General features: G+C 40.7%; 1 protein-coding gene across 1 annotated transcript; it reads left to right on the top strand.

Moving 5' to 3' along the window:
- Positions 1-4,243: 4,243 nt before the first annotated feature.
- Positions 4,244-6,318, top strand: LOC146721553 (uncharacterized). The gene is given in 2 exon segments (XM_085486626.1): positions 4,244-5,974; positions 5,976-6,318. Coding segments are annotated over 2 exon segments (2,055 nt in total). The 5' UTR covers positions 4,244-4,262.
- Positions 6,319-15,375: the final 9,057 nt, after the last annotated feature.

A 15,375-nucleotide genomic window follows, 5' to 3' on the forward strand; every position in this document is an offset into this window, starting at 1 on the left:
CTTTCCAACTCCAAAAAATCCGAAAAACATAAAGCAATTTCTCGGTTTAGCCGGATATTACCGAAGATTTATACCTAATTTTTCTAAAGTCGCGAAACCATTAACAGATTTATTGAAAAAGGATAGCATATTCGATTGGCAATTAAAACAAGTAGAAGCTTTTAACTCTTTGAAACACTCGTTATGTTCAAATCCCATTCTCCAATATCCTGATTTTACTAGACCTTTCATACTAACTACCGACGCATCAGGGTATGCGATAGGCGGAATTTTAAGTCAGGGACCGGTAGGAAAAGATCTTCCTGTCTCATATACTTCTCGAATTTTAAACACTGCGGAACAAAATTATTCAACAATTGAAAAGGAATGCCTAGCCATCATATATTGTATTAGCCATTTCAGACCCTACTTATACGGAAGACTTTTTACTATAATAACTGATCACAAACCTTTAATTTGGCTACATTCCATAAAAGATCCAACCTCCAGACTCTGGAAGTGGAAAACCAAGCTAGCAGAATACAATTACGAAATTAAATACAAAAAGGGATCACTAAATAATAATGCCGATGCTTTATCGCGGAATCCACCCACAGATTTAGTTTTACCAATATTCGCTTCAGATAATGATGAGTCATCCGATGAATCCATATTTTCAAGTAGACCAGGACCTTCCGTCAGACCAATTGAAACAAATGCTCTAACTCCCTACCGCAGTAACAATATTGATAACCCCAATTATGTTAATATAACTGAAAACGATTCCGATTCAGATGATGGAAGTTCAATTCCTAATAACGATAATCATGACTATGCAAATATGTCAAATTTAAATTTAGAATACGATTACGTCGACCCAGTAATTTCAGAAACTATACCAATTATACAACCCTCTCCCGTAATTCCGAGTAAAGTAAAAATACGCGAAATAAGAGATAACTTATTAAACCAAAAAGATAATCATGTAATTTTTATAAGTTTAGACGGATCACCTTACGACAAGGGAGCCGAACTTTATTCCATTGCAAATCTTTTACCCACATACGAAAACCTCAATTTTGAAAGAGTTAATGTAAAGAAAATCAAATTAAATAATTTAATATCAATCCCGATAAGAACAAATAATCGACTGTCTGTAGAACCGCAAACTGTGAAAAATTGTATACGCTCTTTATTAGACTGCGTTAACGAGTTACAACTAACTTCCTTTAGCATCAGCAAAACGCATAAATTCGATGACATTCCTTGGTCATACGTTATTAATCAATTAAAGAAATTTTTTCACGACACCCGTATAAATATAACTATTTGTCAAAATTTAGTCGATCACCCTATCCCTACAGAACGCGTAAAATTAATTTCAGAAAACCATGCATCAGCATGCGGTGGCCATAAAGGCGTTACGAAAACATTTAATAGACTTCGACCTCACTACTTTTGGAGTACGATGAAACAAGATATTCAAGAATTTATTAGAAAATGTCGCGAGTGTCAGTTAAAAAATTAACGCGCGTTAAAACCAAGCAACCAATGATTATTACCGATACCCCTGGGACAGCTTTCGACAAAGTTTCACTAGACATAGTAGGGCCATTTCCTATCACGAATAACGGAAATAAATATATTTTAACCATGCAAGATTTATTAACAAAGTACTCTATAGCAGTACCATTAAAAGAAGCCACTTCATTAACGATAGCCGACGCTTTTACAAAAGAATTTATTTGCATTTATGGAACTCCCAAAGCTATCCTTACCGATCAAGGTACCAATTTTCTATCAACTTTAATACGCATCCTAACTAAAAAATTCAATATTTAACATTTTAAAACCACTGCTTACCATCCTCAATCAAATGGATCTATAGAACGGTCACATCACGTATTAGTAGAATACTTAAAGACACAAATCGATAAAGAAGATAATTGGGACGAATACATTAAACTCGCCATGTTTTCTTATAATACAAGCGTCCACGAAGGAACAAAATTCTCGCCATACGAACTAATATTCGGACGACTAGCCAGATTGCCATCCGCGTATCAACCTATCGAAGAACCTCTAGAACCTACTTATCAAGAATACATAAACACTTTATTCAACAAATTATATGATATCCGCGAAGAAGCGCGACAAAATCTCATTAGAGCCAAAGAAAGAAGCAAATACTATTATGATCAACGTGTAAATTCTCGACAGTTTAAAATAGGAGATTATGTTTTCTTACTAAAAGAACCGAAGAAAGGAAAATTTTCAGCACATTACGTAGGACCCTACGAAATAATAGAGATCCTACCTTCCAACAACGCCAAAATCCTAATCGACCATAAACCGCGGATTGTCCATATCGATAAATTAAAATTAGCACATATAGAACCAGGTTGAAAACAGTATTTCTAATTTTGGGTTTCAGATGTGTTGGCATCGCCAACCAGTCCATCCAGGACAAACTACAAGTTCTCTACTACATCAGATATTCGCCTTCGGAAGCTGCGTAAAGGTATACGGATATCGTAACGTAGTCACTAATTCTGCACGTTGCACGAATTGTTATTCAAATCTCGATCTAGCCGCACGTTCCTTTTACCAAACACGGTATACTCACGCCGTTGTGATTGGATTAGGTTATCCTGAACCACAGTGTTCTGTATGTTCCGAGCTCCTAACAATTTCCAAACCAATACGAAGTTGTATAATTTGCACTAATTATCTAATGAGCATAAATCAAGAATTACCCTTTTAACCACCTCTAGTTGTTTAAAATTTAAGAAAAATGTCTTCCAACAATCCATGCGATCACAACGCGACAGCTTCTAACACGTACTACGAATACCCTAATATTGTTGAACTCCACACTCTGTTACAGAGATTTCCTTTAATACAGAAAATATTACTATTTTTTCCTAATATACATAGAGCTAGATGCTATAAAAGCACAGTTTACGATAATTATTGCCAAATTTGTCGCATCACGCGAAGAACTCGATCGGTACCTAAAGACATTTATAATTATCACGTTTTAGTTTGCGAAACCGCACCTCCTATTCCATGTCTCAACTGTCGCTATGCTTGTTACAAAATTGAACCCATAACTAATTGTGAAGAATGTTTCTTTACCAATATTCAATACGTAGTAAACGTGTGGAAACGCAACGATACCATTAGATACTGGGACGGAAAAGTACCCACCATTAATCATTACCAGCCTACATTATAAAACAATACGCTAATAATTATTATTATTTTACTAGATGTGAAGACGAATGACCACGCGTCATACAAATATATATATATATATCCAAGATTATTTATGTATAATAATATATGTATTCCTAATTGCAGGTTCGCTATCAGCTCGGACGCCTATAAGATTATTAAAATCTCAACGCTAAAATTACAGGTATATTTTAGTAATACAATATATGTAAAATTCTCATTTCAGAAAACCATCCTAACAAAACAGGTTGTTCAGCATGGAACCCTGTGCATTATTCAAAACTTTATTCTTACTATTTCTAGCTATTATTTTTCATCTTTGTATGAGGTATGCTTTACTTAAGTACATTTCATACAAAACTCCTGATATTGCATGAGACTCATACCCATGCAATATTCTAGCTAATACGATACACCTTATATTATTACAGATTATCGTTAACTCGCTCACTGGTAATAACTCCGTCTCTCGCGAGAGTTATCTATCAATATAGTATTCAACCATTATAAATAGCCTCGCGAAAACCTTAACGTACTTAAAAATGTAATATATTATACGCTCATACTTGCATTAACTCGGAGAAAACGACTCCAGCTTCACCAGTGAACGAGCTAATTATATTTCACCCAATAGTAACCTTTCGAATAATCTTTACGAATCCTACAAAAGACACGGGCAGAAAAACCTGCAACCGCGCAATTGATATACATAGATATAAGACGCAAATTAGTTTATAACATATATACCCGTGCGTTAGCATGCACTCGTACACGTATGTATGATTGCACGCACACATATATATATATGTCCATGTGCGAGTCTAAAACATACATAAAATAATAAAATAACGACGGTAAAATCATGTATATTATACTATTCAATTATTAGAAAATTCATCACGCACCATTATCATGTCCGAAGCCAGGACTACCTTCGCACATGCACATGTATATATCTATAAATGCATACACACGCACATATAAATAATATATATATAAAAATATTTAATTTAGTAAACCAGTCCGATTGTGCGTTACAGCTTGTCATGATGTTAGGGATTATTCTAATACTCTTCGTTAAAACTTCGTTCGCCTTGATTGGATTTGATTGTGGCGGACAGCATCTCAACATCACCGCCGTTTCCCTCTTAGATGTAGGAGAATGCAATCTCCATCATCAAACCCCAAACTCCACAGAAACTTATATACAACTATTACAACTTTCCGAATATAACTATGCAGAAGTTATACAGTGCAAACTAGAGATATCCCGCACGATATATCACTGTGGCATGCATTCGCACATCTCGGTCGTCTTTAACGGAAAAGCAGATTACGTCCAGGAAACCGGATATTCTCAATGCCTGCGAATGTTTCAAGACGGTACTACTTCCTTGGGACCTGCTCACTTAATCAGTGGACTTAAAATCAACCAAACTTCTTATCACAGCCTTACGCTAGCTGGCGAATTAAAGACCGATGGAACATGCAAGGGTACGCAATATTCTGACCCTTACGGCACATGGGACAATGTAATTGTTCAAGCAGTCGCAAAAATCTCACTCAAATCATCTTATGTGCCAGTACAACTCGAACACGGAAAAATCAAGTTAAGGTCAGGAACAATCTGTACGCTGGCCGATAGCTTTTGTTTGGATTCTGACGACGGCTACACCTTTTGGAAACCAGTACCTACGAAATCATGCAACTTCAATCAATACGACGTACTATATGAAGGACTAGCGACTAAAATAGCAGGCGATAATTCACCCATCGTCTACAGTCTTACCACACAAGACATCACATTCGCCTTGACTAAAACTAAAGAACAGCCATTATGCGGATACACTTTGCTCCGCACTGAGCATCCGAAATTATTTATTCTCGAAACAAAGCAAGGCCAAACCTTTGCCAATAAAGGTACGATCCCTGTGGATAACCTCGATATATTCACTTACATGAACTCCAAGTTTGTGTATGTTGAAAAACATATCCGACATCAAATGACATCTTTGTATCATAATGTCATACAGCAAAAATGTGAACTGGAAAGACAAGTAATAACGAACGCCTTGTCCTTTGCAACTCTCTTGCCTGATGAATTCGCGTATAGTCTAATGAAATCGCCGGGATACATGGCCGTCACCACCGGAGAAGCTGTCCAGATCATAAAATGCATCCCTGTAGAAGTTACCGTACGTCCAACCAAAGAATGTTATAACGAATTACCCGTAACCGTTAGAAACGCTTCTTACTTTCTCACGCCCAAATCAAGAATCGTCACAAAAATCGGAAACGAGCGAAAATGTTCTCAAGAATTACCAACGTTATACCGAATAGAGGACACTTGGGTACAATTCACAGCAAAAGCACAAGTAAGACAGTTATCACCTCAACAACTACGACCCATGGCATCTCTTACCTGGAGTTATTTAACACCCGGTCCACTAGCTGTTAGTGGAATCTATACGCAGCAAGACATAGAAAAATTGAGAGACCACATTATGTTTCCCGCAGAGAAACCGGCACTGCTCAACGCCGTCGCCCGTGGGCTCATCGGACATCCAGTTAACACCGACTCCGTCTCGTTATACAAATTACTAGACGAAGAATCGCTCAACAAAATCGTAGACAACACCGCAGCAAAAATATGGAGAGGATTCATGAGTTTTGGATCAGCCACGGCCGGTGTCGTTGGAGTATTTATGATCGTTCGTATTGCTAAACTAGCAATCGATACCATCATCCATGGATACGCACTACACCGTATACGGATGTAGTCTACATCTAATAGGAGCATTATGGGACTCTCTAACTAATCTCTTGCTTCACCTCAGCCGCAAAAATATGAATGAAAAGGAGGAAAAGAACAAGTTCCCAGAAGACGCCACACCTCTCGCAACCATCTCAGACACACCCCCTGCACTGCCAAAAGAATCGCCAATGATAAGTCAGCCACAACTTCAAGGCTATAACACCAGACGACCTGGGGAAATGGAATCCACAAATATAACTATCCCGCAGACATATAATGACTTACAGCAGCATCTTTATAACCTCGAACAAAACCCTAGGTCAACGTCGGGTTTTATTCTCAAATAGGAGGGGAGATGTAACGTCCAGACAAATTTCAAAATTTCAATCTTTTTCAAAATTAATTCTTTAACATATTAGTCATGACAATTGCTAACCTACATGAAAGACCGGTATTAACAAATATTTAGTCTCGCATAAGTTAAAATATGATTTCTGCCCGCCCCTTACCCCCCCTCATTGCCACCGGGTTAGAACCCCCCTAGTATACCTACTATTAGAAATTCGTTCCTGATGCAAGTTACCTATCAATTTACATATAACTACGAAATGTAAATGTAAATTGATAAATTTACCTGTCTATCATGATTATTAAACTCTAACTATAAAATAACAATAGAAGTTACAATTAAGCTTTTCTACCATTTACATGCAAATATGAATATAAATTAAAGCAAATAAGATTATTTTAATCTATAACAAAATTTACGAAGTAATGCATTTTATTTTAAATTGCAAAGGGAATCGACATATTCTAAAGAATAATACCTAAAATATATAGATATCGTTCGTAAAGTAGTAATTAGGTATGAAACCCGCTTTATTATATGAACTCGGCTTTACTCTCAAGAAACATCTAAAAGATTCTAGAAGGTTCTAGAAAGACGATTGAGAACCGTTACATTCCAGAAGCATGAGGCAAAGCATGATGCAACGCTGAAACACGTTGCAACCTGCAAGGCCCGTTGCAAGCCGCGTAGCGGTGAGTCACCAAAGAAGCACCGCTATCGCTACCAAGAAGAAGATAAGAAAAGTCGGAGCGCCCGGCGATGAGTCATCAAAGGAACGCCGCTATCGCTACTAAGAAGCCATCTCTCCGGGACTTAACCGTCGCAATCTCTACCAGGAACAGATTGTCTCCGGTACTTCCCCGGCATACCTCTCTTGCCATTGGCTAAGCCGCATCGCCCGATGGGAGGAGCGAGCCACATTTTACGGTATATAAACCCTGCACCCGGCACGGAACGGCAGTGATTTCGTCGCAGTGGTTCCAGTCAACAACAATCCAGCAAATACTACGGGGTCCTGAAGACATAGCCGCCATTTTGGTGAGGCATAGCCGCCATTTCGGACCGAGGTACCGAGGCTCCTCAGATCTTCAGACTCAGAGGGAAGAACACAGTAGCGAAGTGTACCATAGCAAGGCACATTAGACATTGTCTAACCTTGTGAGTATTTAAGCCAGTTCACATATCCCTAAATAGTAAAGCGCGACGGGCACTCATTATATTTAATCATTATATTTAATTATTCAATATTAACTCAATCTTACATTACTTTTCGAACTCTGAATTTTGAGCATAGACATAAGCCACATATTACTCTGCGTTTCCGATATTATTTCAATCTACGATTTGCATCTGCATACGTTTGCGTTACAATCGTCGATCTATTCAATATTTTATCCAATACTATTCAATATTATTTAACCGATATCGCATACTTATTCAACCTATTATAATAAATATACTTATGTATTTTATTATATCACTGCTTATTTATATATGTATGTAACCCTGTATCCTACCACATATTAGCGAATTGAATGCCGCTAATTCCTCTGTACACATTAGAAACTATATCCTGTCAGAAGGTACATTCGCAAGTCATCTCTGAGGTGCACGTTTAGTAAAGTGAACGTCGCATTAGCCTATTAAGACAAGGACCAGAGAACCCGGCCTAGCCGGATGAACACCTATCTCTCTATCGCTTTTACGCTTTTATTACCTTGCATTTTCCAATAGTTGCGAATACTTTAGTAAAGTGAACGTCGCATTAGCCTATTAAGACAAGGACCAGAGAACCCGGCCTAGCCGGATGAACACCTATCTCTCTATCGCTTTTACGCTTTTATTACCTTGCATTTTCCAATAGTTGCGAATACTTTACCAAACCGAATGACAGAGGTCTTGATAATTACTAAGAATTATTACTTCAATATTTAAAACTTAAATCTTTGATGCTTGAAAGTACAAATATTAATATTCTTGATATAGATATTAATACATGTACTAAGACTCCTTTCCCTATTCCACATTATTACCAATTCTCTTTCAGTATCGTTTAATTATAATTATAATTGACACAACGCTTAATTAATTAACAGGTGAAGGGCATTCTCGTATAGATTAACCTTTCATCTCGTCTCTAACTCTCTAACACGTAAATCACGACTTAAACGTGAGTCACATTCAATTACCTTTGATTATTTAACTATCTCAGTTCTATTAAACATATTATTCATATAAATTTATTTAACCATTAGATGGTCTCTCCCTTCCGAAGGAAGAATCAAATTGATCGCGACGAGCAACGTCTCCACAGACTACGCGAACGTAGGACAAGAAGAGTCTTAAATTTACACGTCCAAATATTTCCTACGCGAGTAATCGTTCGATCCCCTTCTCCAGACGTTTATTCGCCTATAAATAACCTTCCGCCCTACATTGATTATTCTCACCCGCAATTTCCGGAGCCCTCGCCGTTAGAATCAAATACGTTAATAACGAACCCTAATCATCAATTCTTACCCGATCCTGAATATTATATCCCGGATCAAAATCTACCAATCACATCGCCAGAGTACGACCCCCTTTTACAATTTAACAACGAACAAACTTTTCACATTCTCAACGAGGACACCGCGAATCTCACTCACGACGTCGATAACGTCATCCCCGAGGAAGCGCAAAATAACTTCACTTCTTTTATAACTTACCTCAACCAGCCTAACAATCCGGAACTGGAGCTCAGTCATATTGTAACTCAATTTCAAGCTCCGCACGAACCACGTCAGGACCAATAAACTTTATATCGACGTAAAGGTTTTATAAATGAATAAATGACATTATATTTGTAAAATATCTTTATTTATCGACCCGACTCGTCAGTTTCCTTCTCCGTCCGATACTCTCAATCGAATCTCAAGCTCTCGGCTTCCCTGGGTATAGCCGGCCTAGCAGGTTGCCCATAAAACAAATAGAGAGCAGCTTCTTAAACGTCCACCGAGGTAGACGCGAGAGAAGACCGTCTTGTGCAGAAGGTAATTTATCGCTAGATGAATTATTGGACGTAACAGCGGCGAACAGCGTCCCTCACCGACCCCCGATAATTCGAAATCAGAGGAAACAAACTCGCCCCCTAGTTCCAGCGAGGACAACGACTCGGAAAACGAAACCGATAGCAACTCCAGTTCCAGTAGCGAGGAGTTATTCAAAAACGTAAACAGTCCTTTCATTCCACGGGCCGCCGTGAGGCCTCGCGTGATAAATATCCCGGACAATTTCGCGACCCGGAAAGATAACCTTGTCATTTTCATAACGCAACAAGGAACACCGATCGACAAGGGAGCCCAAATATTGCAAGTAGCGAACTCTTTGCCGATGACCAGAGATGCAGCTTTGGGCAGGGCAAGGGTAAGTCGCGAGGGCACCCGACGCGTAATTTCACTCACGGTAAAGGAAAGAATCTCCGGCGTTACCGAAAAGGAAATAATAAAGGAAGCAATACACTCGCTACTAGACGTTATCCGAGAATTGGGCTTGCAATCGATCTCGATCAGTAAAGGCAACGTTGACAATGTTGATTGGAATACGATATATAACCTCTTAATTATAATACTAGACAAAATCGACATAAGAATATTTATTTGTACGAACGACATAACGATTCCCGAGAAGGACCAAAGGGAACAAATTCTCGCCGAAAATCATTGTTCCGCGGTAGCAGGACACAAGGGCAGCACCAAAACTTACAATAGGATTAAAAAACGCTACACCTGGAGCGGTATAAAAACTGACGTCCAAAATTTTGTCAAAAACTGCCGCGCGTGTCAATTAAAGAAATTGGTTCGCGTAAAAACTAAGCAACCAATGATCCTAACCGACACCCCCGATTCGGCCTTCGAAAAGGTCTCCATGGATATAATGGGTCCCCTCCCAACCACGAAACAAAACAATACGTACATCCTAACTATACAAGACCTCCTAACCAAATACTCCCTTGCGATCCCACTCCGACAAGCAGGAGCGATACAAGTAGCAGAAGCATTTACTAACGACCTCATTTGTACATTCGGCGCACCAAAAGCGATCCTCACCGACCAGGGCTCACACTTTATAAACAGCCTCATGAGGACAGTAGCCCGAAAATTTAAAATCAAGCAATGTAAGACCACAGCGTACAGACCACAAGCGAACGGATCGGTAGAACGATCACACCAGGTACTCTGGGAATATCTGAAGCAATTTGTTGATAAAAATAGTGAATGGGATCAAATTTTAAAACTAGCATCGTTTTCGTATAATACGAGCGTACATGAGGGTACAAAATACACTCCGTACGAACTCATTTTCGGGAAAATCGCGCGGGTCCCCTCGAGCGACCCGGACATCGAAAGCATGACTAACGAAAGCTATACACAATATTTAATCACACTATTCAACAAATTGCGCGATTCCCAAACAGCCGCACGCGAAAACTTAAATAATGCTAAGAATAGAAGTAAGAAATACTACGATAAAAAAATCAATACGCGTAAATTTAAGATTAACGATAGCGTTTACTTACTTAAGGAACCTAACAAAGGGAAATTAGGAGACCAATATACAGGTCCCTATAGGATAATAAAGATACTAGGTAAAAATAACGTTAAGTTAGCTATAAGCAATAGTAAGACTAAAACTGTACATATGGACAAGTTAAAGCCCTCACCACATCAAGCCCCCACCCTTGAAGACCCCCACTCCGAAGACGAATATATTTTGGACGCCCCAACGGAGGACGGGCCAGTAATCAACCAACCACGCTAAGATGAGGACTCTCGCATTCATCCTGGGCATGGCCTTCCTGGCCCCACTATCCAGCGGACTAATCGGATACGACTGCGGAGGACGGGGCCTGAACATCACCACACTCTCCCTCTTAGATATCGAAGAGTGTAAAACCGACAGCATCAAACCTAAGAAGGAGGAAGTCTATATACAACTACTCCAACTCAGTGAATTCGTGCATACTCCCACCTACCAATGCAAAATCGAGATAGACCAGACTATATTTTACTGCGGAATGCACTCTCATATAGCAGCGGTACAGAACGGGAGACAGGAGTATATCCACGAAGTATCGGCAGACACATGCCGAAAATTGCACGAAACAGGGACCATATCCCTAGGATTTAACCAGCACATTACTGGGATTAAGCCAAATGCAACAAACCTAAGAGCAATGACACTCGCAGGATCAGTTAAGACAGACGGAAAATGCAGCGGCACCCAGTTCAGCGACGCATACGGCTCATGGGACGACGTGATCGTGCAAGCCTCAGTACGAATCACGATACGACAATTGGAGCTGCTCGTTGGATACAATAACAATGAAGTGATACTTCCATCCGGCACTCGCTGTCCCGTAACGACAGGCGAATGCATTGATGCCGACGGCGCCTCCACCTTCTGGACAATCCTGCCAATTGACAATTGTCACTTTGGACGATACGATGTCCTCTACAAAGGAATAGCATATCGATTGTCGCCCAGCACTCCCCAAGAGGAAGCGCCAACGATTTATACAGTCACGGCGCGTGACACAACCTTTGCATTAGCAAGGACAACCGAGACCAACGTATGCGGATACAACCTTTGGCGAACGGAACATCCTAAGCTGTGTATCCTCGAAACGAGGCCCGAGCGGACATTCAAAAGCCGTTCCAAGGTCAGAATCGACAACCTCGACATCTTCACATATCTGAATTCAAAATTTATATACGTCGAGAAACACCTGAAGACCCAGCTGACCCAACTATACAAGGATATTATGGAGCAAAAATGTGCACTGGAAAGGCAGATCCTCCTCAACGCACTTTCTCTAGCAAGCATAGCACCTGACGAAATGGCGCATCGAATAATGAAGTCTCCAGGTTATACCGCCATAACTGCAGGTGAAGTTATACACCTCATCAAGTGTATACCTGTCAAATGCCGCCTACGACCTACCGAGGAGGGCTACAACGAACTCCCCGTCACTCATCAAAATAAGTCACTCTTCCTCTTACCAAGATCGAAGATACTTACTAAAGCCGGAACATCGAGGGATTGCAATGAATTATTACCAACTCTATACCAAATACACAACACCTGGTATAGACTAACACCGAAACCCGTGGAGTCGGTGGCACCGCCTACTATCAGGCCTTTAACCAAACCCTCATGGAAGTACGTAAGCCCGGATTCACTCGCTTCCAGTGGTATTTATACGAACGAAGATCTTGATCGTCTTCGCGACCATATCATGTTCCCCGTGGAAAAACCCTCCATGCTTCACACAATCGCCAGGGGAGCAATGGGACAGGAAATTCCTACAGGCAGTTTCTCCTTGCTGAATTTATTAGACGAGAAATCTCTCGACCGAATAGCGGAAAATACCGGAGCCAGGCTATGGAAGGGATTTATAAGCTTCGGATCCGCCAGCGCCGGAGTACTTGGCATCTTCGTTACCATACGATTGATAAAATTAATCATCGACACCCTGATCCATGGGTACGCACTCCACTCGGTGTATGGATGGAGTCTACATCTACTCGGAGCCATTTGGACCTCGGTGACCAACGTCCTCCTACACCTTGGCAGATCAGCGGACGGAGAACAGGACAACGGACGAGAACTGCTACACCTGAAACCCCCCCCCAACGAACGAAGAAGAAACACCCTTAACCCTGCCCACACAACAAACCCCTTCGATTAACGAATCAGACAGTGGCAAAGTGTGTGCAAAAACTCACCCTACGAGTGTTCCCCCAATGAAAGATTACGGCGAACTAAATAAATATTTACATAATCAATGTTAAGTTAAGAACCTAATCGTAGCGCATAGAAAACTAAGTACCAAAATGTTGGAACATTAAATTCCAACATTTTTATTTTAAGGGGGGAGGTGTCACGTCCGGCCGTATAAATTTTTTCGTTTACTCCAAGTTCCTTAAACGCTATTTGAAAAGCGCGCCAAAGCCGGCCATGACGCTTAACTCCGCCTAGAAACTAAGCGTGGCGCTTCGTAGCGCCTAAGGATCTCCCACCACGGTGAGAGCCCCTACTCCGGAGAGTTCCCCCTCTCCATGCCGCCGCAGGCCCAAGCCGCCGAAACGAAGGACCTCAGAGCAGTCCCGAATTTCGGCAGTTCTCTGCGCGACACCGAACAGTACAGTCGCACTTCTAAATTCTAACTCTAAGTCCAAATTCTAAATCCTAACTCTAATTCAAAAATTCTAACTCTAAGTATAATATCCTAACTCTAAAATCTAAATTCTAAGTCTAAGTCTAAATTCTAATTCTAAGTTCTAGTTTCGAATTCTGTACTACTATACGAATAAACCAGTGTATTCATGTGTGAAAACCAGTGTTCAGTACTCTTCAAAACTTCCACTCCCGTGATAAAACACGATAGCGCTTAAATCTGTCATACGGCGTTTGAATTCAGAACAATTCAAAACTGTGTCTGGAGCGGACCACCGCTCACCACAGTTAGAATTAACATTCTCAGCAATTGCCAAAATAAGGAACTGATAGTGAGGTCCGCCGCATATCAACCTTTTTTATTTGAGTAATTATTCAGAGGATGCATCAAATTCAATATGCCTAAGACCCGACGCGCAGGAAGAAAGAATCAATTACGAAAACTAAACCGACTCTATCGCGAATCAGCGACCGAGGAATATTCTCAATTCCTCGGAGTGGAATATCAGGCCGATCCTGAATACGAGAACATTTTCAACATTAAAAATAATAACAACGACGAACTCCTACAGTGAAAGTGCATACCAATAACGTTCCAACCACGACGCCTGCCGCCGCCAAACATCCCAGTGAACGACCCTCGCCGCACGCACTACCTCCAAGTACGAGCCGACACGATCAAGAAAGTGCTACTAAAGGTAAGTGAAATTCATGTTAACCTAAGGAATCGCGCGTGTTAGCAAATTCAGAGACGCTTTTACCACGTGGAAGAGAACATTCTAGAAAAATCTCCGACACATTTTTCCTCTTTTCCATCGTCACTGCAGAAGCTATAAAAAAAGGGTCGGGCTATAAAACTAGGGTCGACCACCACATGCGGTGCCACCCTCGGAATTCTAACACGGAAAAACGCAAATAGTTCAATCTCTTAAAAATCTTTGTGTCTCAACAAATAACTTCGTAAATCCGTACAACAAAGTAGTCATTTAAACAATAATCAATTGAGAACACTTTCGATTTACCGACATACGTTCTTATACCGACATTACCAACAATATACCGACATACGTTTTTTTTACCGACGTTACCGACAATATACCGACATACGTTCTTTTACCAACATTACCGACGATATACCGACATACGTTCTTTTACCGACGACTACTGACTTCTCGATTGCTGCCGGGTTCACCAAAGATCTACGAGCTAATGACGCATTATCAATTCGATTACGCAACAAGCACAAATGTGCCCACTCACCCTTGGAGGTATAACCCCTCCTCCAGAAGTTAATCTCTTTGTACCGCTTGAACCCTTATTCTATTGCCAAATTGGTATCGGGTACATCCATTTTGAGACTAAGGCAGCCCTCTGCACTTCATGCTATTCCACCTTACCTAGAGTCTCGAAATTACTTTGGACAAGGATTCGGAAGCATACTCTAATCATAGGCGGAACACCTATCGGAATAAATTGCGGAGTCTGCAACTTCCGACTTACCCTCACGCGAATCGGTGATTTGTGCGAGCTTTGTCAGTTTACGTACGAAGATTACTTACGCAACCCCAACGACGTTTCGCATAGAGCAATCGACGAAGCTATCTTTATTACAGTAGAGTCACAGGTAGGTCCCACGCAATAATCCGATCACCTCAGTTCCAGCGCGAATAACCTCAGATCGCGGGTATCCCCGGGGAGAATCGCATAGATTCGCGTACCCGTAATAGCGATCGTGTCTCGTGGAAAAAGCCGAGCTCTGCATTCAAATTTTCGCAGCCGCGACCCCACGAGACGTGACACCTGTCAGAAGGTACATTCGCAAGTCATCTCTGAGGTG

The sequence above is a fragment of the Nylanderia fulva genome, unplaced genomic scaffold (genome assembly GCF_048542155.1).
Source record: "Nylanderia fulva isolate GAGA-0341 unplaced genomic scaffold, ASM4854215v1 Scaffold455, whole genome shotgun sequence".
Taxonomy (NCBI): Eukaryota; Metazoa; Arthropoda; class Insecta; order Hymenoptera; family Formicidae; genus Nylanderia; species Nylanderia fulva.